The sequence below is a fragment of the Medicago truncatula genome, chromosome 5, assembly GCF_003473485.1.
Source record: "Medicago truncatula cultivar Jemalong A17 chromosome 5, MtrunA17r5.0-ANR, whole genome shotgun sequence".
NCBI lineage: Eukaryota > Viridiplantae > Streptophyta > Magnoliopsida > Fabales > Fabaceae > Medicago > Medicago truncatula.
This window is the reverse complement of record NC_053046.1, coordinates 41,727,616-41,754,722: the sequence shown is the minus strand read 5'-3', so window position 1 is coordinate 41,754,722 and position 27,107 is coordinate 41,727,616. Positions and strand designations below refer to the sequence as shown.

The following is a 27,107-nucleotide window of genomic DNA, read 5'->3' as shown; positions in this document are numbered from 1 at the left end:
TCTCTCTCTTCATTTTTCTCTCTCCATTGTTTTTGACCAATGAAAAGAGAGAAAATAAAAAGTTGTTAAAAAAGTTGTCTCAAATGGATGTTCAAATATCACTACTCTATTCGCAACAACTAAAGACCCAGCAAAACTTTTTTTTAAAACAAGGCAAAATGGAATTAAATTGAAACCAATAGTGACTCAACTCGCACAAGACGTGCAAAGCGAGCCACCAACAAAGTTACAATGTCAAGCTACAGGTGTATCAACAACGCACTCCAACAAAAGAAACAAAAACCTGAAGATTACATCATTACACCCATACAATACAAATGGTGGTTCCACTAATCGTGATAACTATAAACGAAGGTGGATATATTAGCCTTAAGCCATTGAAAGGAAATCAATTTTACAAAGTTTACTAAGTTGTAGGAATCTGCAACCTATTGATGAAAAATGCGTTTATTCCGCTCCTTCTAAATAACCCAAACATAAGACAACCAGATTATTCGAAGGAAGAAATGAGCGCGGTAACCTAACCAAATTACCAAACTGAAGTAAGTGACTACAAATTCCAATGGATGGAACAAAATAAAAATGAAGCCAGTATGTTAGATTCAAATACAAGTGTTCCTATAAATATCATTTATTTAGTATGAACATTACTTTATGTATGTGGTAATTAGTGTTCGAATCTTAAACCTCACATTTATTCTATATTAAAGGTAAAATTTTCGTCCTTAGACTAAAAAAATCAAGTATGAGTTTATTTAAATCCAACCACTGTAACTCTTTATTTTATTTTTTTTACATACTTCTTCCATTTTAAAATATAAACAAAATTGCATCAATATAAACTGACTAATTCTTACTTATATTTTTGGATGAACGAAGTATGTGTTTAATATAACAAAGACATTGATATATACCTCTTTCATCCACCAAAGAGGGGTGGTTTAGGGTTGATTTTTGACCCCAAATCACCTCTCTAAATCGTTTTTCTCCTTCCTTTCTATTTAAATAAGTGATTTTCACATTGAATTAGGTTTTCCTTTTGTGATTTCGTCGTCTTAGTGCGACCATGTTTTGTTTGTCGTCTTTGTGCGACGTTGTTTGTCTTTTCCCTAGTTCAGGTGTTTGTTTGATTCATATTGTCAGATCAGTTTCGATCCAGTGCAAATCCAACCAATGACTTTGGCGTCATCAACGTTGCAGATCCGGAGACATGGCTATTCCGGAGATTTTAATATAGTCATATTTGTAGGCTTATGTACTTTGTCGTTTTATGCTATTAACATAGATGTTGTGAGTTTGTTCACAAATTCATCTTTTTTGTTTTTAGCAAATTTGTATTGCATCGATGTACTCTATCAATTTGAATGAATGAATGTGTCCTTTGTTTTGTGTAAAAAAAAAAAAAAAAGTCATTGATATATACCCAAACAAAACAGCCAGATTTCCGTTAGTTGAATATCAACGTCATGGGACAAACAAGGCAACATCAATTTCAATTAAGGATTCATCAATACCACCATTTGGTGTGGCGTGTTTCTTTCTTCTCATTTCTTTCGGCTTCTTTAATCTTAAGCTCAAGTTAGCCCAGTTTGTTATAACTTTTTTAAAATAGTTTTTTTATAGGGAAATGCTAACCGGTGTCCGGGACATCGATTAAGGATTTGAAAAAGGAAATTATATAGTAGTTAATGCATTGAAATTGTGTAATTAATTTATAATAAAGTCAAAAACAATTTTTTTTTATGGTAATAATTCTCTTTTATGGTATGCTTAACCAATACCCCAAGGGCACCGGTTAGCAGGACCCTTTTTTATATTGTAATGTTTTTTGCTATAATCATTCTAAAAACCATTTTAACTTAAAGCTAGTATTTGAATAGTTATTTTTAGAAAAAAAGGTTTTTCTTTGTATTTCTAAAAATCATTCTAAATGTCATTCTAAAATCTAACTTTAAGGTTTCAAACGCGTGACTACGCAGAAGCTTTTGAAAATCTTATTTATTTTCTTTTTTGTCTTCTTAAGAAGTTAGCATGACCTTTTTTATTACACCATCAAACATATCAATAACTGGTAACTATACATGTTTAACACACTATAACAACAATTCAGCTCTGACATCTAGTACACTGATTTAAATTACTTTTTCTATGCACGACCTATTAATTATTAACTATAAACGAATTTATCTATTATGTGCTCCACTATCTACTAGTTTATTAACCTTCAGTTACTCTTTATCAAATAATATTAGTGTGCTTGATATGCTAAACAATATGTATATGACATAACAACACAAAACATAACAATACAATATAACGCAAAACAACTAACACAAGACAAATTTTTATGATATTGAATAATTTTTGATCTTATACGATTTTCAATGAACAAAAAATGATTTTCTTATTTCAGACAACTTATGCGTGGTATAAAAAGTTGTGATGTGGTTTAATGAGAGATAAAACTAAAATTAAAACAATTTTACAAATCAAACACCGCAAAACTAAAATTGTCTCATCCCATACTTTATTTTGTAGCACATCAAACACACCATTGATTCAATCCATTAATTTATCAATTATCAATTACTTATTGGTATAAGTTTCCTCTAAAATAAATCAACTCTCTCCTCCACTTGCTTTTCCTTTTCTGTCTCATCTATAATTCATTGTATTTTTTATTGGCAAATTTTATGGTACACTCAATATATTTGAGTGCACTGGTACACTCACTCTTTAGAATAATAGTTAAATGAGTTATTTTTTTGATAATTTTTTTTTATTATTTATAATTTATAATTATAATAACTAAATCTTATTCATTAAAAGCATCAACGAAATAAAATTATTAATTTTTTGAATTTTTATCATCCATAATTGAGAACTTTGATATTATTTTTTTACGATAATATGTAAAAAAGTTACTACAATTCTTATAAACAATGAAATGATGTTTTTTCTTATGAAATGATGTTCTATAAAATATAAATGTTGACAAATAATTATTTATTTCACACAAAATGATCGTTAATTTATAAAATTATGAAGCAAGAGTATCGGTACACCTCATTTTATGAGTGTACCGTAGAAGTTCCTTTTTTTATTTTGACATTTGACACGAGTTTCTCACCTTACCTAACGTAAGGGAGACATTGAAAAAGATGACCATGCAAAGCAGCCAAATTTCCCTTAGTTGAACATCAACATCATGGAACGAACATTTTGACGGAAGAATGAACACAACCATAAAAATTGTAATTAAGGATCTATCAATATCATCAATTGCACCACTTGTAATTTATTTCATACAGCACTCTATTATTATAGACATGTCCACCAATCGCTTTCCCGTTCTCTCTCATCTATAATTTAGTCTAATTTTTATTTGATTTCCTTTATAAGAAAATATCTAAATAAACACATTAAAAAATGTCAAGCAAAACAGACAAATTTCTATTAGTTGAATATCAACACCATAGATATAATAATAATCAAGGATCCCATCAATATCAAAATAACTCAACTTGAGACTTATTTCATTCTTCTCCCTCCTTTCTCTTCTTCAACCTTCACCTCATTTTTTTTCCAATATGGTTACTACAACTTCATACGTCACAAATGTTAAATCCACCGTTCATTTCTCATGCATATCAAATCAACACCGTTCCCACTTAAACACCAAGCTCAAGTCCACCACCCTTAGAATGAGTATGACTCAAACTCCGTATTGGGCTTCCTTGCATGCTGACATAGAAGCTCATCTCAAACAAACCATTACTATCAAAGAACCCCTCGTGGTTTTTGAGCCCATGCACCACCTCATTTTCACAGCTCCAAAAACAACCGTGCCGGCGTTATGCCTCGCCACATGTGAGCTCGTCGGAGGTCAACGCCACCAAGCCATATCCGCTGCTTCAGCTTTGTTACTAATGGAAGCAGCCACTTACACCCACGAGCATCTTCCACTCACAGACAGGCCCAGGCCTATGATCAATCATGTTTATGGGCCTAACATGGAGCTTTTAACTGGTGATGGAATTGTCCCGTTTGGATTTGAATTGTTAGCTAGATCGGACGGTGGAGAAAATTCGGAGAGGATCTTAAAGGTGATGGTTGAGATTTCACGTGCTGTGGGTTCAGGAGGAGGAGTGATAGATGCGCAGTACGGGAAGATTTTGTATAGTGGATCCGACGGTGAGGAGAAGTGCCACGTGGAAGAAATCAGGCATGTGGTGGAGAAATATGAAGGTAGGTTGCATTCGTGTGGGGCTGTATGTGGTGGTGTTCTGGGTGGGGGGTGTGAAGAGGAAATTGAGAGATTGAGGAAATTTGGGTACTATGTTGGAATCATTCAAGGAATGATAAAATGGGGATTCAAGGAAGATCATAAAGAAGTTGTTGAAGCAAGAAATTTGGCAATCCAGGAACTAAAGTTTTTTAAGGATAAAGAGGTTGATGCAATTAAAACTTTCTTGAATATTTAAATCTCTTGATTATATATGGAGTATTATTCATGTTAGGATGTGGATTAATATATATATCTCTATACTATAGCATATAGATAAAGTGTGGCTTAACATTATTGTGCTGGGCCATATATTCATTGCATTGCATGTGCCCAAGAAAATGTAGGTGTGGTATAAGTGTAGTAAGAAGATAACACATTGTTTGTGGTGGAACCATATATATATAAATGTACTGTGAAAACGTTGTCAGATAACACATGCATAAAAAATTGCTTTACAAGGAAATTTTTAATTTTCTTGAATCGATTTGGGATCCAAAGGGGAGAAATATAGGGGCCAAAGACAGGGATGAACTGGAAAATGTCTCACCTATTTTAAGTCATGTAGGAAACAAAATAGACATATGTGCTTTTTTAACTCAAATTCCACAAAATGCGATAACTAAAAATTAAAGAGATATATGCAAATTCGTCAAAAAAGAAATTAAATCAAAGTTTGTCTTGACCAGCCGCCAATCTACCTTTAACAGTAAGGTTGAATAAATATTTTTTCCTTTCCAAAGAAAATTAGATTGACCAGATTTTTTTATGTGGCAGTCAATGTCTCAATCTTTTAAGAAGAATATTAGTTTATGTTTTCAACATTATCTATCGTTGATGGAAGAAAAATATGTATGTGTGGGGGATGAAGTGGATTTGGTAGTGCTGACAAGGATGCTACTGCATTTTCTGTTCTTGTTGATGTAACTTCTATGAGGGATTCCACGAAGATTCTTTGTGGTAGGGGTGTGTATAAAAACTGGTTCAATTGATCCAAAACTGTAAATCTGGTGAACGAAACTAGAAAAACTCAAACCACTTTCATTTAACCTGATCCAGTCAATTTTAAAACAAATTAAAAACGAGTTGGTTACCATTTTATGTTAACCGATTATTATCCATTACCCATTACCCTTCTCAATTCCCTTCACCGTGCACTCCTACTAATCATCTGAACTGCTCATCATCGTCATCTTCCGGTTCAGACCGAATGAACCGGTTTTGAACCGGACCGTACCTGTTTAATGGATAAAAACGGTTTTTTTTTTGTAAAAGTAGTTCTCTGAACCAAACCGAACCATAAAATCTGGTTTGGTTCAGTTTGGTTAATGGACTTGCACACCCCACTAGGTGGTGATCATTAAAACATTGGCCTTTTGGTTTGTTGCTGTATATTGTTTTTTTTCTTCTTCTTTCTATTCTATCTTCATGTTATTACGATAAATGCATTTACAATTTTTGGGTTATTTATCGATTTAGTTCCAAAAATCCTTTTAATCCATTAAATCCATTAAATCAAATCAATGAAATTTCAAAAATCGATCTTTTGAACTGAAAATTTTCAATAACATTAGTCCTCTAGGACAATTTTAGAGACTCAATTGACCGCTCAAAATAACTAATATGATGAGGATTTGCAATTTCGGATATTATTTTGAGACCAAATTACCCAACCTAGACAAAATTTACAATTATAACACCTTTGAGTGAGTCTATTTAAATATATGCCTTAAGTTGAAGGCGTTGATGAACTGTTGTTACCTGACAGGGATAGGATTGCAAACATGTGTTGATAATACGAGACAACAATGGTCTTCTTCATAAAGAAAGTGATCCAAAGCAAGAAACTGACTTGGATCAAACTACTCTACTGAATTTGGAACACTATCCTTCTTAATTTCTCTCCGATTCTGCGACAAAATCATTAAGCTTGCGATTGCTTGAGCTGCAAGTTTTCTTTCACCGTTTGCTTTAGACTCAAGCATGTTGATAAGTAGAGGGATGCAACAAAATACGCGGCGGCTTGTTGAGCATCTAATGATCTACACTTCAACACATGAACTAAACTATAAAGCAAATTCAAGAGAAATTAAACCAAAGTTTCCGCAGAAATCGACCCAACTAGATTCCCCAATGCACCAACTGCAGATTCTTGAAGAAGTGGACCATCAAGGGGTTTGTCTAAAGCTATGTGCTTTGCTTTTAAATGGACAATATGAAGGAGCGCAAATAGTTCCTTTGTATTGCTATGTTGTGTTGCAGAACAAGAAGATATATGAGATTAATGTATACATAATACATTAGCTTCACTTTGTTAAGCAATGATATTTTGCTTTTACTTTCTTAGTGATATGTACTATATATATACTTTCTTAGTTATTTCACTGCAACACATCCTTGGTTCCCATCAGTACTCTACTCTACTTGACGTAGTCCTTTGTTGTTTTCCTACTTAATCTTTATCTGTAGGTTCAGTCACCAAAGTGTTGAACAACTCCTATTTTGGGTTTTTGTTTGAAATATTAGATATGGCCAAAAACGAGTGTGATCATGAATCAATAAAAGGTGACTCGGAAAAGCATTTATAGGGGGGGAGATGAAATCATGAAATATTGTGGCGTAACTCTCAAACTTTATTTTTACTTTATCAAAAGGTGAATCAATCATCTTTAAATGTAGGACATGAGATGAGATTATTATAGTTCTAAAATATTCTAAAATTACAAAAATATCTTTGAGAATTTTCATATCAAACTAACTAATAAAAGACACATATTATGATCAAACTAATCAATGAAAGACATGTATTCATATAATATACATATCATTAGAGTTATATATGAAGGAACTGTGATTAATTACTTTTTTTTATGTAAAAAATTTAAGGTGAGGGGATGATACCTCGGTCTAAAGCAATGAAAACTTTAGAGTTCAAAAAACAATAACAAGAGAATTTACGTTAATCTTTCTCCAAGGTTACCAACAGAGACTCAAACTTCGAATCTCATGATCCAAAGTCCATCTCTTTACCTCTAGATTGCAACTCCATTGAGAATGAAACATGGATGGATGGAACAACAAACCTTTATATAATCTCTTATTTTTCACCATTGGATCATTAGATCACATCATATTTCATTTAATTTAAAAATGGGAAACAATATTGTCAATGGGGCGAGACATATGTCACCTGTGTGCATCAATAGACTTGACCAATTAAACTATAGCATTATGTATACAAACCCACTACTCAATATACTTGATCCTAGAATTGGTAAGAATAAGAACTCTAACACTCTATTGAACTATAATTCACTAATACGGGCATTTAACACGACATTGACGAGAATGGAGATCATATTTACACTTATATGTTAACCAATTCTTATTACCATGTCTTGCTTTTATTTGTATCATCTATATGAAGCAACGAGGGCAGTAACATGGTCAGTGTTTTATAGAGATCTAAAAGATAAGAACACATTTTCCATCTACCAAGATTTTTCAAATTACTCCATGGTTGCAATTTCCTTCCTATTCTAGTTTTGGTGATCATCATAAGGCGTTGACATTCTTTACTTGTTGAATTACAGCTTATGAGTATGATATTGCCTGGTACTGGTACTGGTGGTGTTGGAAACAAGTTGTTTGGGAAATTTACCGACTCGGTTTTAACTCTGACCCAAATGTTGCGGAATCATAGGGTTATTAGCAAGTTCATTGAATTTTATGGTAGGTTAATTATTATGGGACAAACAATGGCCTGCTTAATTTCTCTCCGATTTTGCGAAAAAAATCACTAAGTTTGCAATTGCTTGAGCTGCAAGTTACATTGCCCTGTTTGTTTTTGCCTCAAGCATGTTTAGAACCTAATGATCTACATTTCAACACATGAACTACACATATACTTTCTAACATTTAGATTTATAGCCTTCAACTCATCACAAAACACTGTCAGTTATTTTCTAATGCTTTGAAATAAATTGGAGATTGTTTTTGACAGAAATTTTCAATATTCTGCAGTAAGTTTTCAGTGAAACATTGTGACATAACCAAATATGTTATCTCACATGGAATAGTTCAACATTAATGAACACATTAAAAAAAGACAATAGTATTATCTATGTATGATCAGTGATACTGATGCACCCACTAACATACTACCAGATAATGTAATTAGTACAATAGATCTGGAAAATCAATTCAGTGAAAATTTAATGCAGATTGAACTTTGTTCTGATCTACGATTCTTGTAATGCTACTCCTAATTGATTGAAATATCCATGATACCTTAGTTTACTAGGAAAACATTAATTAAATAAGGACACAGTAATTAAAACTCCATTCAATAATTGAATGGGATAACAACTAAGATCTAGTCCATAAAATCTTCTACTATTTGAAATAACTGAATTATATATATATAACTGAAGTTGAAATGCAGATCAATGAAGCAAACGAAGTCAAAAGTCTAAATACTTAAAATTAAAGATTTTATATGAAAGTATGTGCATCATTGACTGATAGAACTTGGCTAGAGCTTGACGAGTGCGAAGTAGAGTTCACCACGGCATCTAAAAGACCAAAGTTGCACCTTTTTCTTGGCTTTGAAACGGTTTTCTGCTACAAGTTCGTTCCATTTGTTTGTGATAATGTAGACCTCTCCAGTCACCATTTTCCACTTCTTGAAGCACATGTCTTTGTAGAGTATAAGATTGGGATCCAACACGAACACGGGCATACCAACAATCTTCTTCCTCCCTTTTTTATTTTGAGGCACATAATCCAAAGACAATTCCTCTGTTGGTGTCAGAAAGTTCTCTTCAATCTTACCTATTGGAATGGACAAGCGGCTTTGATCTTTGTCCACGTCACTCATTGTCAGTTCCTTCTGGATCACCAACTTCACCTCACAACCTTCCATTTGTTCAATCTTTTCTTTAAACGCCAATGGAAGCTCCGGTTTCTCTTCTTGCACCTGGTTCTTGCGTTTCTTTGACGGTTTGCTTGATCGTTCATTCTTGTCTTTTCTTTTCTTGATCTCCTTTTTGGAACCTTCATTGGATGAAGATCCCTCATGAGCTCCCTCATTATTCTTTGTATCAGGATTGCCAAAAGCAATTCTCACCCGTGGTCCATCACTTCTTCTTGTCTTGATAAGTTTTTTCCCAACACCCTCATCGCGTCTACAATCAGTAACCCCGCGATTCTTTGATTCAAGCATACCATATTTAAGAATGCTAAAATCTCTTGTCGCTGATTGGTTCCTTCTTTTTTTCTTGGTTATTATTTTGTCAAAACCTTCATTGCATCCACAAACAACATCCTCATGATTCTTCTTTGATCGGTTACTTCTTTTTTCCTTCACTGTAACTTTCTTAAAATCATCGTTGCATTCCGAATCAGCAGCATAGTACTCCCGGTTATTTGACCGAAGAATATAAGAAACATCATTTTTGAATTGATTAGCTAAGAACTTAGATCGCAAACTTAGTAAATTTTCCATCATCCGATAATCATCACCACCATATTCATTCAATATTCTAGAAACAAAAACACTTTCCTCCATTTTCGATGTTGAAGCTCCAGTGACTTTTCTTCCTTATTCTCCTCGATCAGTTTTGTATTTTGTTTGTGGTGATAAACTGATACTATTGCCCCTTGAGTTGAGGTAGGGTTTTGTTTTGCAGAAGCTTCTGTGCCTTGCTAAGTAAGGTAGGGTTTTGCAATTGATTTCAAATCTTTTACTTTTGATAACAAATTTGATTTGAAATCCTTTCTTTTTGGTAACAAATTTGATTTGAAATCTCTTCTTTTTGGTAACAAATTTGATTTAATAAAAAATGTTATTTAATTTGTTTTTCTCAATCTATATACATAATACAGCGCTTGTTTGGACATTTGACATAATAGTTTATGAGGTTATTTGCTATATTTTTTTTGAGAAAAAATCACTTAAAAAAAAATACCACTTCTAAGAGTATCACATCAGTTGATTTTATTTTTTCTTAAAAAAAATCAGAATCTAAAAATAAATAAATAAATAAATTATATAAACTTCTAAGAGTATCACATCTGTTCTCCTTTTTTCGTTTCTTTTCTCCTATTGTACCAAAAAAATTATAAAGTTTTTTTTAATCCTTAAAAGTAAAAATGAAAATTATTTTAATTACATAAAAAAACAAAAATAGATTCTTATTATTTTTGGGTAATGTTAACTAGTGTCCCGGGCACTAGATAAGTAGACTAATTTAGAAATTTTGCATTGAGAATTGTTAAAAAATTGTATGTTCAACTTTTTAAAAGTCAAAAATTTGTTATTTTCAAGTAGAAGTTTCTATTTTTTACTTTCTTAACTAGTGGCCCGGGGCACTAGTTAATATGACCCATTATTATTATTTTTTGACAAAATGACCCATTATTTTTTATTAAGGAGGCGTTTGTTTTTGATATTTCTAGAAAAAAATGTTTTTCTTATTAATTTTTTTTAATGATAAAAATAAACACTTTTCTTGTTTTTAAGTATTTGTTTAGAATTTTAAAAAAATCATATTGACTCTAAAATAAAATGCTACTTCCTCCGTCCCAAATTGTATGACGTTTTGGCCATTTCACACGTATTAAGAAATGTAATTAATATTGTGTGAGGAAGAGAAATTATGAGTTGTTTTACAAAATTATCCTTAATAAATGGTATGGAAAAGATAAATGAAATAATTGAAAAAAGAGAGAGTAATTAATAGTTAAGGATATAATAGAAAAAATAACATTAATATTTCATTGGTATTGTAAAGCGACATATAATTTGGGACAAATTTTTTTCCAAAAACGACATACAATTTGGGATGGAGGGAGTATTAGGTGTTATTTTTTTTTCATAAACAAGGTAAAAACAAATTAACAATTTAAAAATAATTTTTTTTCAAAGATAAATATTTTCAGATTTTGCTTTAAAATCTCTAGAAAAATCTGAAATCTTTTTTTTTTCTTTCCAAAATCCAATAATTAATTTATACACTTTTAAGAAGTTTTTTAATGTCTTTTATTTTATTTTTTTTATAAAAATATAACTTTCTCTTGCCAAACACCAAAAAACTCCCATACTTTCTTTTCTTTTCACTTGCTTGCTAACTTTCTTCTCAACCAAACAAAGCTTAGTGTTCGTTCCTTCCTCCATTTCTTCATCAATTTCGTGTCTTTACCATTCAAATCCCAATTCCAGATTCTGAGGAAAAAAATGCCCTCAGCTCAAGATCCATTTTACGTTGTCAAAGAAGATATTCAAGATTCTGTAAGTTCTTCTTTTCACCTTCATTTCGCAATTGTTAGAATCAAATTTGCAATTTTTTTCATAGATTATGTTGATCCGTGACTTTATTACTTGATCCAATCTGATTGTGCATTGAATTTCAGTAATTGAAATAATTTATTTGATAATTGATCTAATTGTGTTGTTTTTTATGCAAATTTTTTATTTTGAAGAAAACCCAATTCCTATTTTTATTGATGCAATGTAAAGATTTGATTTTGAAGAAAACCCAGTTCCCATTTTTGTTGATGCAATGCAAAGTTTTGAATTTGAAGAAAACCAGTTCCCATTTTTGTTGATGCAATGTAAAGATTTGATTTTTGAAGAAAACCCTGTTCTGATCTGTAACTATGAACATTTATTTTATCAATTTTATTTTATTGTTTTTTCATGTGACCAGATTGATAGGTTGCAATCTAATTTTCACCAATGGGAGAACACTTCTGATACTGGTGAGCATTTGAACCTTTCAAAGGAAGTTCTTGCTGCTTGTGGAAGTATTGAGTGGCAGGTTTGTTTCTGTTGCACTTGTAGTGAAGCCTTCCACAGTTTGGCCAATGTGTTTTTGTTTTAAATGAATTTTAGATATTCCTTCAACATTGGTATATAAATTAATTATCATCATTTGCATGAACTGGGATTTGTTAGTTATTAGACATGCACTTAAGGTATGTCTGGGTTTGGAGTTTAATCTAGATCAGCCGGAGGAAGTGATCTTCCTATGTTCAGAAGTTATTTTGCTGAGTAGATGATATTCTTTAGTAAGAAATTTTAAAGCAAAAGAATAGTTTACTTTATTAACATTGGATGCAAAAAATTTGTAAATATCATTATTGGATTCTAACTTTATTAAACTCATTTATTTCCTTTCCCCGCCTCCCCAGCCTTGTTTTTCTTTGACTGTATCCCTTCCCTGTGGTAGGAAAGGTGAAAAATAAGGGAATAATCTATCAATTTAGTCCCTTTAGTATTTGAAACTTCGTCAGTTTAGTCCCTAACATCTTAATATCAGGGACTGAATTAATGGTTTCTGATTGATGGTTTATTCAAAATAAGAAGGGTGGTAAAAATGGAGTCTGGTGAAAATGTTGGAAGATAGAAAGTATCTTCCAACTCCACAACCACACACTTAGTCTACTGAGAATATGTAGCCTCTTTTTATCACACATGTTAAGCATTGCTAATATTTGAGGTGGATCCTTTTCTGCCGCAATATAACCTGTTCAAACTGCTGAAATGTGTTAATTTTTTTGATAGAAAGGTGGATGAATTGGACAAAGCAATTTCTGTAGCATCTAGAGATCCTTCTTGGTATGGCATTGATGAAGTGGAGATTGAAAACCGGAGGAGGTGGACCAGCAATGCTCGCACCCAGGTAAAATAACCTATGTCAAACTTTAACAAGGCTGAGGAATACATGTCAAAATTTTCTAAACCTACAGCTGTTCATTTATTATATAAACCACAGATATTAGATTTCCTTTCCTTTCATAACCAAAAAATAAAGATTTCCTTTCCTTTTATTTATCTGCTGCATGATGCACATGAACGAATGTTCTTCATTAATAGGTGCGCACAATTAAGAGAACAGTGGAAGCTGGAAAGGGATCAAATCCAACAACTCATGCTAGTATAAGTGGGATGCACAGGGAATTAATGAGGCTTCCAGATTCTCATCAAAGTACGTCTAAGTCTAACCAATATGCCTCTGGGGATAATGATGATTTCATAGAATCAGAATCAGATAGGCAAATGCTTCTTATAAAGTGCGTTTTCTTCCCTTTCTTCATCTCTCTTGCATGTGTCTTTGAATTAAGTATTTGTCTTTTTCCCACCTTAAATTGAAATTGTGTACATGTTCATGATATCAAACTCCAATTATGGACACTTTTTTGTATGAGATGGAAAATATTCTCATGGTTATTATTAGTTTGTCCTCCTAAGCTGAGTGCTTTATATTTTGCTTTCTGACCAGATGTAAGATCCTTTGTACTTGCAATAAATTGTGAAAATATGTGAATATGTTTTTTGTGCTACTCCCCAGTTAATTCTGTTAATTAATTTTGTTGTTCCTTGTCATCCTTGCTAATTGTTTTTATTGTTGTTTGAATCTACTGTTACTGTTAGATAAACAATATAACTGAAATAGTGGATTCAGTTCTTCATTCCTATAGAAGATAAAGAAAATCAGGGAAGAATAGTATAAACTGTGGCAAGTAACTTTAACATAAATATAGGCACAAAATATAATGTTTAAGTATTTAGGTGGTTTTTGGTTTTAAAAGTTAAATTTGGAAACAAAATATGTTTGGGTAAAATACGGTTGAAATGATTTTGTACCCAATTTTGAAAAAGTTTTAAGGGAAACCATAAACCACATAAATGCGTTTTCTGATTGTTGTTTTTATTTTAACACCAAAAACGTTCTCTTTATATCCATTGTGCGTATTCTCTTTTGACGCTTCGTGCGTCTTCTCTCTTGAATGCATCCCTCCCCCCCCCCCCCCCCCCCCAATTTTGGTTCCTCCACCATTGTTCCTGTGCGACATTGTTCATGCGCAACATCGTTCCTGTCGGTAATGCCATTCCTGTGAGCAATGTTCCTGTGGGCACAGCCTTCCCTGCTCGCGACACCGCAATCTTCACTGTATCAACCCTGTAGCCTTCCCTGTGTGCGACACTTTAAGTCCTTTCGATACAGTTTCTCAGTCTGCCGCACCATTTCCTTCCTGCGCTCTATGTTACCCTGTTTGCGTTGATTTTTTCTTACTTGGCATTGTTATCCCGTGGCTTCTTTTGTCGAGATACAGCTTTTGGGGGTGGCTTGTCTTTTATGCCTTTTGCATATTTTTGTTGTGTGTGGGACCTTGTTGTAATGTGAATCAGGTGCTGCTGGGTTGGGGGCTGCATCCCGTGTTTAAGCCAGGAGGGTTATTACATTATGGTACTAACTTCTGAGTTGGCAGTAGGGAGGGTAGTTTCTCAGTATTAGTGTCTGTCCAGTGCACCTCAAACTTTTGAAATTCTAAAACATGACTCATGCTTCAAACTTCTAAATCTTTTGAAATTTTGCTCAACAGTGTGACTGGTTACAGAATTTAGTAACATAATAAAATTATAATATTAAAGTGTGAACTATTACGTTCCTCTTTCTTTCAAACTTTTCCAATTATCTCTGCATGATTTAGTTATCTGATGATTGAATTTGAGTTTAGCTCTTTATACTACACTGTTGAATGGATATTGTCATAGTGATCACCTGCCAGTTGATTTTCAACAGTATGATCCTAGTTGCTTTTTGATTATATACAAGATGAACTTTCGTAAGTTGTTTTTTGATTAATGATAGAAAATTGGGCTTAATGGTTTTACCTTGTTTGTGGGGTTGGGTTTGTTTTGGAAGATTATGCATCCTTTGTATATATCCTTTGTTCTATATTCTTTTTACTTTGTTTGATTCCGATTTTTTTAGTTTTTTAATATACATCGTTGTTGTCAATATTTTGTGTCAAGTTTTTGTCATTTTTTTTATTTTTATATTGGGTTAATTCATAGTGAAGTGAAGTAAATAGAGTGGCTTAATTCAAAAATAAAAACCGAAATTCCTCAAAATTGAAATTCAAAACTGAAACTAGTTTTTTATTTTGAAAATTTCAAAACATAAAACAGAAAACCACCCGAACGAGGCCTTAGGGAACCTTCTAGGGATGGATATTCTTTCTAGAACCCACAAGTTGTCATTTTTATAATGTGATATTTACTGGTATTGATAGGCAGCAGGACGAGGAGTTAGACGAGCTTAGTTTAAGTGTACAGAGAATCGGAGGTGTTGGACTTACAATACATGAAGAGCTCCTTGGGCAGGTAGATTTGATATATTTATGTTTTATGATTTCTTTCTTTATTGCTTTGAAAAGTAGTAAACTAGGCAACATTAATGTAATATGTTTCCTTTAAGTGTTTTCAACAGAAGACGGGTTCTCATGCCTGATTTTATTGCTGAGAGATTTTTTTCTCTTTCTAAATTGTCAAAATCTTGATGCTTCAGGAAAAGATTCTAGATGAACTGGGAAATGAGATGGACAGTACATCCAATCGTTTAGATTTTGTCCAAGTGAGTTTCCGCTATCTGATTTTAATATTGCTGGTAATAAAGATATGAATGGAAATGATTTGAATGTTGATGTGTGTTAGTTGATGTGCGTCTCTTTGTTTATGATTTCAGAAAAGAGTGGCAATGGTGATGAAGAAGGCCAGTGCAAAGGGGCAGATGATGATGATATGTGGTTTGCTGGCCCTGTTCATTTTCCTTTTTATCTTGGTATTCTTCACTTAGTCATTTCTGAATGCATTGGTTGTAAATGCAAAAAGGGATCCAAGTTTGAGAAGACAAAAGATTAATGGGACATCCTATGTCTTGGTCAAATGGAAGGCTCTTTGAAGGCAGTAGGAAATTTTGAATGTGATGAAAAGGGTAGCAATGAGCTTAAAAGTATCAAAAGATTAAGTTTTGATCACAAATATGATTTGAATTAGTACCAGTATTCGAATATATAATGATTTTCTTCTGCATGTTACTGTAATGTACTGTAATGCTTGATGACTATACCATAATAATCTTTTATCATGCTATTCATCTTCTCACTCTTGATGATATTCACATTTATGATCCTGCTACTTTGCCTTTATAGTTTACATGATTATAATCGCAACTGTTGAAAGAGTTGGATATGGCTTTATAAATAAAATAGAAAAAGCTTTCGGACTCTAGTTAAAAGAAAGAAAGAAAAAAGTTACACAAGTACAATTCGGTTGATTGTTGTAGAGACGTTTGATGTGTTGGGATGCAAGTTCGAACCTGCAATTCTCTACTTCTCTGCACTTATTAGTATTTCCGCCACTCGACTATTTGAACAAGAAAACTTGTGAGCAGTAGAGAAATTAATAGGTACAGGAATATATAAAGACATAAAACGAAAGATCTTCGTATTAATATTTTGAACTTCAAAACATGTATCAAGATGATAACATATTCTGGTTCTGAAACTACAATGAAGAAAATGCTGGAAAATAAAAAGGAAACCGAATGGCCTAAGCAATTAGAAAGTGCCTTTCAAATTCTTGGTAATTCTGGTTCTGACTATTTCATTAAGACCAAGCTCCTTAATCATGTTTGTAGTTAAATCAAACCAAACTATTTCATTATCTTCTTTCTCAAAGAATATTTCCCCCTTCATACCCACTCCGGTAGGAAATCCAACATATGGTTGTTCAACAACAAAGAGTTTGATCCATGATTCCTTCACACCGACTTCACCCAAAATTGATATGTGAATAGTTTTCGTCTTTTCATGTAAAGAGATCAAAGCAACGAAGCCATTTAACACCATTGATTGTGTTGAGTGCAATTTATGGTCTGAAGGTAAGGGTGTGATAAAGAACATCTCATTGTTTAAATCAAATGATACCAAACTACTTATAGATTTTTCTCCTTCACAATATCCACAAACCCAATGACACACTCCATCCATATACACTCGAAGAATGCTATGATGAGAAGTCGCCAATTCAGCATCAGATATATTGACATCAAGTTTCCTCCACGAGTTACTTCTTAGGCTATAAATCTCCCAAATGGGGCAAAAAGATTTATCTCGCAGCAACAACGAATCTTGATCAGATAGCTCATCGTTGTGGGGATCAAAGTAGTCTATGCGAAATGTTGCATGGCAAATCACCTTATAGTCATCTGCTATATGGTCATAACCAAATTCATTAAGATTAAAACAAGGAAGAAAATCAACCTTAGTCTCAAAACTATTTGCAATAGGCGGGAGAAACGACTCAATGGTGGTCGTAGGAATGGCCTTAAATTTCTCGGTAGTTGGATTCTACAAAATGATTGTTTGAACATGTAAGTCAAAGAGACTCAGACAAAGTATACCATTAGCACTGCCACCAAGAACACAAATATCAAAATCCGTGTTTTCATCTGAAAATTGATTTGGCCAATTGATTTTGACTTTGTTTTCAAACCTATCACCATATAGAGAAAACAACTCTCCTTGATGTAGATCTACGAGGAGATATGTATCACCGTCGTAAGAAGGAGTGTTGGACAAGAAATTGTTGCCATACATGGTCATGAACTGAGAGTCTTCAGATAGGTGAGACCATGATTTACTTATGCATTCAAATCGCTTCAAAGATTTAACAGGAAGTTTTTATAGAATGGAAAAGGCAATATCATCGTGGTTACCTTTTTATTTGTGGCAGCCACAGATTTGTCGGTGCAAGGGGAAGCAGTATTGGAAGCCATTGAAGAAGAGATTCCAGAAGCAGCAATACTTGGAAGGAACAAGGAGAAGGCTCTGTTGCGTTGCGGCAATGATTAGTTTTTTTTTTTTCTTTTGACAAAAGGCGATGTATAACTTTATTTATTTTTTCCAACTTAATTTTTTTATAGAACTTTTTACTCATTTTTGAGGGAGAACTTTTTACTCATCTTTGCGTTGATATTAACTTATATATTCTCCTTAAAAAAAGTTAACTTTTGTTTTTAGAGGAGAAATTAGCTTGTATATTCATTTTTTTACTAAACTTATATGATAAGTTCATATTTTTCTTTGGTCTAATAGTTTAGAGGCGAGAATTTCACATGTTAAATGTGGAGAAATAGAGAATTTTGCGGGCCAATTTAAGAGTAAGGCTAATAAAATCTTCATTTTAGGTCAACCAACATAATTTTTTTTAATCAAACTAAACCAGTCTTTGCCATTTTTTTAAAGAATATTTCACCCTTCATACCTATTCCGATTTGAGGTCCAACGAAAGACCACTAAACAACAAAGAGTTTGATCCATGATTCTTTCGCCGCCCAAAATTGATTGATATATGAAAAAAATTGTGTTTGTTGAGGTAAGGAGATCAAGGCAATTGAGTCATTTAACACCATCAAATATGACCTCTATTGATGTTTATTGATATTCTCCATTAATTGTTTATTTTTCTTTATTGGACTAAAATCCTTTAATGAGGAACTAAACAAAAAAGGTATTGAGAGAAGTAGCATTAACATTGTTATATGGACAAATGAATTTCCTTCACAGCATACAAAATTTAAACCAAATGAAAATACAAACAGTAATCGTTTAGTTTAACTAAATTTCTTTTCATACAATTACAATGTTATACCAACCCTCTTATATCATAAGCCATATTCACATTCATGATCTGACTATCATACATCCATAACATGGTTAACAAAAACATTATCACATATGGAAAACAATTGAACCTGTCTCTGTTCATAAAATTTAGACTCTAGTAAAAAGGAAAAACCTTGTGAGCTCTAAAGATTCTAATAGGCACAAGAATATATAGACATATATAAAAGGAAACAGCATATATAGCTTCATAAAATAATGAATTCAAACATGACTGGAGTTGTCATCTTTATACATTGTCATCACTCAAGTTGTGTATTTGAGTTTCTTCATGTCTTCGATAGTTTGAAATCGATCAGCTAGTGCATAGTCAACGTGTGAAAATGTATGAAAATGAATATACACAAACACAAACATTTGTACATGTCAAAAGATTTATTTTCAATTGAAATGGCAGCAGATAAAGATGGTATTACTTTTGCATAGAAGCCTACTGCAGCATCATATATGTCATTTGAAATGGAGCATATGAAGAAAATTTAAATACTAGGCATACTCAAGTCCCTAATCTTACACTATTGGTGATCATCTATCCCTAATCCAACAAAACCTCTATCAAGGATAAAGAAATATATTATCAGCCTGCAACATAAGATCACAAATACTAGTAGAAATTTGAAAGCCTGAATAGTAGATTTGGTGTGAATATGTCTGCACCCACACCCAAATAGAAATTTTCACTACATACTAGATTTTAGTATTGCTCAATTAAGCACATCAATATAACAGCAACACCAATAGGCTCAAAATTTTTATTTAATACTTCATATATATCTTCAATTTGCATTTGTTGATTACCATATTATCTCTGCAGAAATAATTACCTTGTGGCGGAAGCAAAGTAGAGATGCAGGGAAGAAAAAACTTGAGTGAAAATACTAAAGGGAGATAAAATAGCGACAACGGGTTAAAATAGGCTTGAATAGGGTTGGATAAGAATATGCATCTGCTAGTAAGGAAGCAGATAAGTTACAACCAACAAAGTCACAAAAATTGCTTTTAAGACAAATATAAGTTACTGCCAACCAAGTTATTGTGCAGAATAACAGTTTGAGCCGGTGCAAAAAAGGTTGCATAAAAACCATCTTCAACCTACCAAGACAGATTAGTATATGAATCTATATATATATCATGGAAAATTTGAGAACTATATCATTCAAATAAGTCAGCCAAATATTACTGTGTTTCTGTTTGAAAATCAAGGAGACCACACTGTTTTGTAAGGAAAATTTGAACCTGGTAAATGAGAGTTTTACAAAGTAAAAATGATAAAACTTCAAATATCTCTATCATCTCAATATTTGGAAATATAGGCAATTCAGCATAGATGTAAAGTGGCGTCATAATAAATGTAAACTGCAGTCATTTCAAACAAGTGTTTCAATCAGATGCATTACTTTCTTTCACGATTACTAAAATTAATCCGTATAAATAATTTCTCTTTGAATCAAACGTATAAATTTTATCAAATCATAAATTCTGAAAATAAATTACTACAGCTCAGACAAGGAAACATGAAGGTTCAATCCAAATGCAAAAGCAACAAAATTATGGTGCAATCAGAGCTATGAGTGAAGAGAACTAAACAGAAATCTAATAGCAACAAAATTTTCAATCTGGTCACAGGTTCTAATCAAGAGCAAGGTACTGAAACCAAATCACATAAGTGCGACTCATTTGACCAAACTACATGGATCAAGGTCACGAGTTTAAAGAATTTAATAGGCACAATCAATATATAAAGACGTAAAAGAAAGAACTTTGTATTAATATTGAACTTCTGACACTTATCCATCCAAATGATAACATATCAGGATTCTGAAACTACAATGAAGAATATGCATGCATAAAAAAAGGAAAGGAAAGCAAATGGCCTAGTCAACTAGAAAGTGTCTTTCAAATACTTGATAATAGTTTTGATATTAGCAATTGATCACCACTTTCTATAAAAGGTAAAATGTCAATAACCACAATCATGAGTAAAACTATCTATAGGAGAATAATAAATTTCTTTTGATTGGAATAAGGCTTTTCTTGTAAACTTTAATCTGATCAAGACACCATTCACCTCTTCTTTTAATACCAAGCTCGACGATCTTCTTGGTATTTAAATCAAACAAAAGTAGTTCGTTGTCTTTATTTGCAAAGACTATTTCACCATTCATACCGACTCCCATAGGAATCCCAACACAAGCGCAAGGTTTCTTAACCGTAAAAAGTTTGATCCATGATTCCTTCACACCAACTTCACCCAAAATTGATATGTGAAAAGTTTGTGTGTGGTCAGGGAAGGAGATCAAGGCAATGGAGTCATTCAACACCAACAATTGTGTCCGCGTCAATATAACGTATGAGGGTACGGGTGTGACTAAGAATGTCTCATTGTTCAAGTCAAATGATACCATACATGTTCCTACATAAAGTTTAAGAGGATAACAAAACCAATGAGGCATAGACAACCAATGACAAACTCCATCCATATACACTTGAAAATTTCCATCCGAAATTGAAGCACGAGGCATATTGACATGGAGTTTCTTCCACGAGTTACTTGTTAGGCTATAAATCTGCCAAAAGGGTTGCAGGGATTTATGTTGCAACAAGAATGAATGTTTCTTGCTTAGCTCATCATTACGAAAGAGTGGTTCAAATGTTTCAAGACAAATCACCTTATAGTCATCAGCAATAGAGTCATAACCAAATCCATGAATCATAGTGTGATGGAGAAAGCTATCCGCCGCCTTAAATTTATGAACAATAGGTGGAAGAAGTGTCCTAGAAGAAGGAATAAGCTTAGATTCTTCGGTAATTGGATTCCACAGTGAGATACTTTTTTCAAAAAGACCGTAATGGAAACAAAGTATACCATTAACACTCGCAAAGCCATTGATTTCAACTGCAGAATTAACTGGAGAAATGAAACTGACGCTATTCTCAAACCTTTCACCTGATAGAAAATGGAACCTTTCAGGTTCAGAGTTAATATATATGAGTAAAGCTGTACCACCCTCATAAGGTTGAGATATAATAAGATTTTTGCTATACATAGTCATGAAACTAGAGTCTTCAGTAAGGCGAGACCATGATTTTCTTACGCATTCAAATCGTTTCAAAGATTTAATAGGGAGTTTTGATAGAATAGAGAAGGCAACATCATCGTGAATATAACATCCACTTACAATGTCACTGCTACAGGAATTGGAAGTCATCGAATGAATACAGGAGCTCAGATTAGATTACCAAAGTTTGTTGAAGAACCGCGATATTGTTTTGTATAGGGTTGGGGAGAGCGAGAGAAACTATTATATACACTCTGTGGTTAAGAATTTTATAGAAATTTTGAGTGTAAATTAAAAACAATATTTTATATAAACATTTTAATATAAATAACATATGTAACAAATATATAAGAATAAATTTAAATATTAAAATATAACAAACACGATATGAATATATATAAGTATGATTTTTTTTTCTTTATCATTTTAAAAAGCGTAACATACTAAATGAGTATATTTATTGTTACTTTTTTATTATCCCAGTTATACCTTTAAACAACTTTTTGTATAATGATTGTTGTTAGTGTTATTGAAATAGATTAATCATGTTTAATTTGATTTGCTGTAACTAGAAAACAACAAACATTTATATTTTTAGTTTTAATCAAAATCAAAATTTTATAAAAAAACATAGTTCATAATATTCAAATTTTAACGCAGTAAAAAGAACGGAAGCGGACCAATCTTTTCACTAGTACTTATAATTTTAATATTTCTTTTTAGGATAATTTATAATTTTAATTTTTTATCTTTGGATTTATATGAAGGGGATATCTTCCACAGCTTAAAATATGATATAAATTCTTATCTTAGGATATTTTCTATTTTAATGGGATTTAATTTTTGAATTAAAATTTAAAATAATATTATTTAATGAAAAAATAGTAAATAAAAGGTAAAATAGGTAATGAAAAAATCAACACAAACTCATGTATTTTAAGCCTATTTTCTTTATATATAGTATAGATATATTTCGCAAATTTTTTTTAGAGGATATGTTTTTGGTAGATAGAAATTATATATATCAACTAAGATTAGATTCAAACTATAAAAAAGAGAATTATGTATATTTAGACAAATTCTAAAACACATTTTTTTATCACATACACAAAGAAGAAGAAAAATCATAATTAAATAATATGTATATTTTTCTATAATTATATGATGTGAATGTTTTTCATTCTAAATTTAGGAGAAGTATTTGTCACTACACATTTTAAAAAGTGATTGTTATTTGTCATTAACTATTTTGTTATCATTTGAATAGGAGGAGTATGATTGATAGTTTGTTGAGGCTCTTTCTCAAGGGTTATCTATTGATCATAGTTTGGCCCTCTAAACTTGGACCAAAGTTGTTGGCGATAAAACCAAAGGAAATCTATATGGTGCCGGTAACTTGGTTGCTAACTGCCGGAAGGGTGTTGCAGCAACTCTCAGACTTACCCTTAATCATGGTGAAGGATCCTTCCAACAGCCTGCACTGACCTCTGAAATGTGTGACCTTATTCAAAGATTGACTCAAGAGCAGCTCACACAACAAATGGCGAGTCACGAGGCCGTTGTGCAAGATTTGCTTAGCCGACAACGAAAATATGAGGAGCAACTGACTCAGTTTAGGCAAGCACGTGAGGTTGGGAGTTCAAGTCAGCAACCACCAATTTCGGATGTCAATGTAGACCCTTTTCCAATTTATGGGCGAAGACGACGAGGAGGTGGAGAGCGACGATGAAGATTGAAGTTGGACCCTTGATGATGTGTTCTTGCATGTTATTGTCTTTTGCTTTTATTATCTCTTTTCATAGTGTGTAATATTTGTGGAAGTGTCTTATTCTTCCCGGTACAATTGCTACTTATTTGCTACTTATGGTCTGTAATATTATTCCGTACAATTTTAATTTCATTACTGTTAGACTTAAATTATTTTGAATGATTTTAAAATAATGAAATTAAAAAAACATTTAAAAATCTTATTTGAATTTATTTTAATAATTAATTTTAATTATTAAAATTATTTTTAATACAATTAATTATTGTTTTTTAAAATAATTGTTTAAATTAACTTTTTTATAAAAAATTAAAAATCTTTTTTTAATTATTACGCAATTCCCAGGGGTATACCCCTCGCATGGCTCCTGTCATGGGTCAGACTGCAAATGATTTGACATGTGACAGTGCATCAGAAAAGCAAACTGTTGAGTCAGACAATTTGCAGGAACTCTATCAGGGTTGTTGCCAAGAGTTATTAGAGGGGTTCTGACATGAGTGTCCCACACAAATGTGTCAGGAGCTAAAGCCCTGACATTGCAATTTGCTAGTACTGCATTTGCCATTGATTCTGTTCCACACAAAAGCACCAGCAAATTGCTTTTTTCCAGAGATTCATGCAATTTCACAAGGATTCTGCCCCTAGTTAATTGCAGCATTTCAGATAATATACAAATGAAAAATAAATACTACTAATTAGACAAATAAAATTTTAGCAAAGGATAAAACCATATATAACATCCTTCAAAAAAAGGCAATATATAACATGAATTGGATCACCCTTAAAAAAAAAAATAATAATAATAGAATCTGCAAATCAATTTTGAGTCTTGATTCTCTTCCACTATTGCCTCACAAATGTTTGGTCCTCCTTGGTGCCCTACCACTAGTTGTCAATCCCATCAAGAATAGGATACTCCATTAATTCATCCAAAAGCACCTTATATACATTCTGCACACGTCAACTCCTGAATTAATTAACTATATATGCACCCATTGCAATTGATGAAAAGTTCTTAGAATAAAAACTTTGAATTTCATGCATGTAAATTATTATTTAGCATCGATATTTTATTAGGATATCCCCTCAAAAAATATTATTATTAGGATATAGTAGTAATATCTAACATTGCCTAAATTACTTGTTCATATTGCCTCACTCCCTATATATACCCACCACAACATTCCCAATCTCTTCAACTCTCCTCTATTTGTCTTCTAGCTTTTCTATCTCTATCTGCAGACTTCAGGTTTGTCTCTATTTCTACTTTGTCTGAAAATATTGTTGTTTGAAAATTTATTATTTACTAATTAAAACTTAAATATACTCCAAGTTTGATATGGTGATTATATTTCTACTTTGTCTGAATATATTGTTATACTCCAAGTTTTTTTCTTTTTTGGTGTCTGAGGTTGGAACCCCGGACTTTGCATATATTATGCATTGTTCCTTACCAACTGAGCTAAGCTCACAAGGAAAAATATACTCCAAATTTGATATGGTGAATATAATATCTTAAAAAAAATTATATTATTTTTATTTCATATATATGGTTAATCATGGTTTTCGACAATAGGTTGAAAACAAGTTTGAGTTTGTAACCTTAAGGAACTGTGTCTGAATTCCATATAGAACAATTGTAGATATAATTATTAGTCACCGTTATTAATAATAATTTACCCTTCTTCATAATTTTTTCTTAAATATTTGCTCTAATGATTAAGAAGTATATCTTAGATAATAAATAAAAAATCATTTTTCTTTCAAAAAAAGAAAAAAATCATTTATTTATTATCTGTCTATGTATTTGATCACAATCTCATCAATAGTTTGTTTTTAATCAATTTATCTTCTAACTTGCACATCTTATTTTACTACATGAACATAATCCATTAATTCTAATAACCTAAATCCTTGCAATCAGGAGAAATACACAATCGTTAGATGAAAATCAAACAACTTATATTCTAACTTCACCAAATTAGTTTTAAAATACAACTAGGAATATGAGTGGATCGATCTTCATTTAACAACCGAGATTTGAAATGAGTGGTTAGTTTGACGTTTGATAAACATCATCTTTAAAACTAAGGAGAATTTTTATTTGGTTTTAATCTGATTTTAATATACATGTATCCCCATGCATGCATGTACCTTAATTTTGGTGTTGTTTTGTTGCAGTTTCTTAAGAGCTAATCACAAAGAAAGTGTACATGGTTGATATTCAGATCCCAAGCACATTTGATCCATTTGCTGAGGCTAAAGAATCAGATGCACCAGGTGCAAAAGAGTATGTGCATATTAGGATACAACAAAGGAATGGAAAAAAGAGCCTAACAACAGTGCAAGGACTGAAGAAAGAGTTCAGCTATGAGAAGATCCTTAAAGATCTCAAGAAAGAGTTTTGTTGCAATGGAAATGTTGTGAATTGCAAGGATCTTGGCAAGATTATCCAACTTCAAGGTGATCAACGCAAGAATGTTTCTCACTTCCTCATTCATGCTGGTCTTGTTAGAAAGGACAACATCAAGATTCATGGTTTTTAATCAAGATTTATTCATGTTTGTGATTTCTATATGCATGCTTGTAATAATAAAAGTTGCTCAAGTTTGATTTAAGACGAGAGTGATATTTATTAAATAAGTAAACAAAGATTTGGATTAATTGGAATATTTTTATTTATAGATTGGATTAGAATATCGTGATTATGCTTGAATTAATGAATGCAAGACACCTTCCCTTTATTTTCGCCTTTTTTGGCGCCAAAAGTCACGATTTTTGGGGAAAAAAACATGGTTCGAGACCAAAATTGCCACAAATGTGTCAATAGCGGCCGCGCCACCCGCTATAGCGGAGCGTAGCAGGAAAAAAAATCAGCCCACCGCTCCTGGCCGCGACGGAGTCAAAGCGGCCCGCTATTCAGCAGTGTGGGGTGGAGTCAATGCTGCCAAAGCGGCCTCTACACACACACCACGCAGAAAGACGGGCTTGCCCATTACTTTAAACCATTTTAAGGGTAATTGTGTACTTTTCGCAATGTTAACTTCATGAATTATGAATACTTCATGAATTTTAAGTAATGTTTAAGGTATTTTAGTATATCTTTTTGAACAATATGGTCTTTTAGTATTAAATATATCAGTGTCTGCGCCACAAAATAGCGTCCGCTACACGACCCGCTCCCGCACCGCACCAATTTTTGGGGTGGCCACGCCGCATTTCCGCTTTGACAACAGAGAATGTGACAATAGAGGGACTAGAAGTTCGATTTTAAAAAAGTGGGCTGTTTTCGCGAGTTTGATAAAATAGGGGATTAAAGTGTAATTAAGCCTAGTTTATTCCTCTCATCTCTCACATTAACAACTACTCTCACTTAATCTTAACTAGGAAAATCACCTTTCCTAGGTGAGTCCATACAAAATAAATTACAAGATCACTCAAAACTAGACTTTAAAGAAACCAA

The 27,107-nt window shown here is 32.5% G+C and overlaps 4 protein-coding genes and 1 non-coding gene across 5 annotated transcripts; 3 read left to right on the top strand and 2 right to left on the bottom strand.

Moving 5' to 3' along the window:
• Positions 1 to 3,469: 3,469 nt before the first annotated feature.
• On the top strand, positions 3,470 to 4,751 carry LOC11423374 (heterodimeric geranylgeranyl pyrophosphate synthase small subunit, chloroplastic). The gene has a single exon (XM_003617508.4). It carries the CDS (start codon positions 3,591 to 3,593, stop codon positions 4,482 to 4,484), a length of 894 nt encoding a protein of 297 aa, XP_003617556.1. The 5' UTR covers positions 3,470 to 3,590; the 3' UTR covers positions 4,485 to 4,751.
• A 6,632-nt stretch (positions 4,752 to 11,383) lies between these two features.
• On the top strand, positions 11,384 to 16,250 carry LOC11429985 (syntaxin-61). The gene is made up of 7 exons (XM_024785237.2): positions 11,384 to 11,576; positions 11,995 to 12,105; positions 12,856 to 12,969; positions 13,164 to 13,360; positions 15,368 to 15,458; positions 15,643 to 15,708; positions 15,820 to 16,250. The coding sequence occupies exons 1-7, from the start codon at positions 11,523 to 11,525 to the stop codon at positions 15,928 to 15,930; spliced, it is 744 nt and encodes a 247-aa protein (XP_024641005.1). The 5' UTR covers positions 11,384 to 11,522; the 3' UTR covers positions 15,931 to 16,250.
• Positions 16,251 to 16,737: 487 nt separating this feature from the next.
• LOC11433535 (uncharacterized) lies at positions 16,738 to 18,031 on the bottom strand. The gene is made up of 2 exons (XR_005646379.1): positions 17,854 to 18,031; positions 16,738 to 17,343 (listed from the first exon to the last, which is right to left on the bottom strand). It is a non-coding gene; the product is annotated as an uncharacterized protein (transcript).
• A 2,774-nt stretch (positions 18,032 to 20,805) lies between these two features.
• Positions 20,806 to 22,029, bottom strand: LOC11432490 (F-box protein At2g40925). Its single transcript, XM_003617502.1, has one exon. The coding sequence runs from the start codon at positions 22,027 to 22,029 to the stop codon at positions 20,806 to 20,808; it is 1,224 nt and encodes a 407-aa protein (XP_003617550.1).
• A 2,668-nt stretch (positions 22,030 to 24,697) lies between these two features.
• On the top strand, positions 24,698 to 26,328 carry LOC11436635 (protein translation factor SUI1 homolog). Its single transcript, XM_003617500.4, has 2 exons — positions 24,698 to 24,893; positions 25,826 to 26,328. Exon 2 carries the CDS (start codon positions 25,858 to 25,860, stop codon positions 26,188 to 26,190), a length of 333 nt encoding a protein of 110 aa, XP_003617548.1. The 5' UTR covers positions 24,698 to 24,893; positions 25,826 to 25,857; the 3' UTR covers positions 26,191 to 26,328.
• The last annotated feature ends 779 nt before the right edge of the window (positions 26,329 to 27,107 follow it).

Coding starts and splice junctions, on each gene's coding strand:
- LOC11429985 (XM_024785237.2), top strand. CDS start 11,523: ATGCCCTCAGCTCAAGATCCATTTTACGTTGTCAAAGAAGATATTCAA. Junction 12,106..12,855: donor GTGGAAGTATTGAGTGGCAG/GTTTGTTTCTGT, acceptor TTTGATAGAAAG/GTGGATGAATTGGACAAAGC. Junction 12,970..13,163: donor CCAGCAATGCTCGCACCCAG/GTAAAATAACCT, acceptor CTTCATTAATAG/GTGCGCACAATTAAGAGAAC.
- LOC11436635 (XM_003617500.4), top strand. CDS start 25,858: ATGGTTGATATTCAGATCCCAAGCACATTTGATCCATTTGCTGAGGCT.
- LOC11423374 (XM_003617508.4), top strand. CDS start 3,591: ATGGTTACTACAACTTCATACGTCACAAATGTTAAATCCACCGTTCAT.
- LOC11432490 (XM_003617502.1), bottom strand. CDS start 22,029: ATGACTTCCAATTCCTGTAGCAGTGACATTGTAAGTGGATGTTATATT.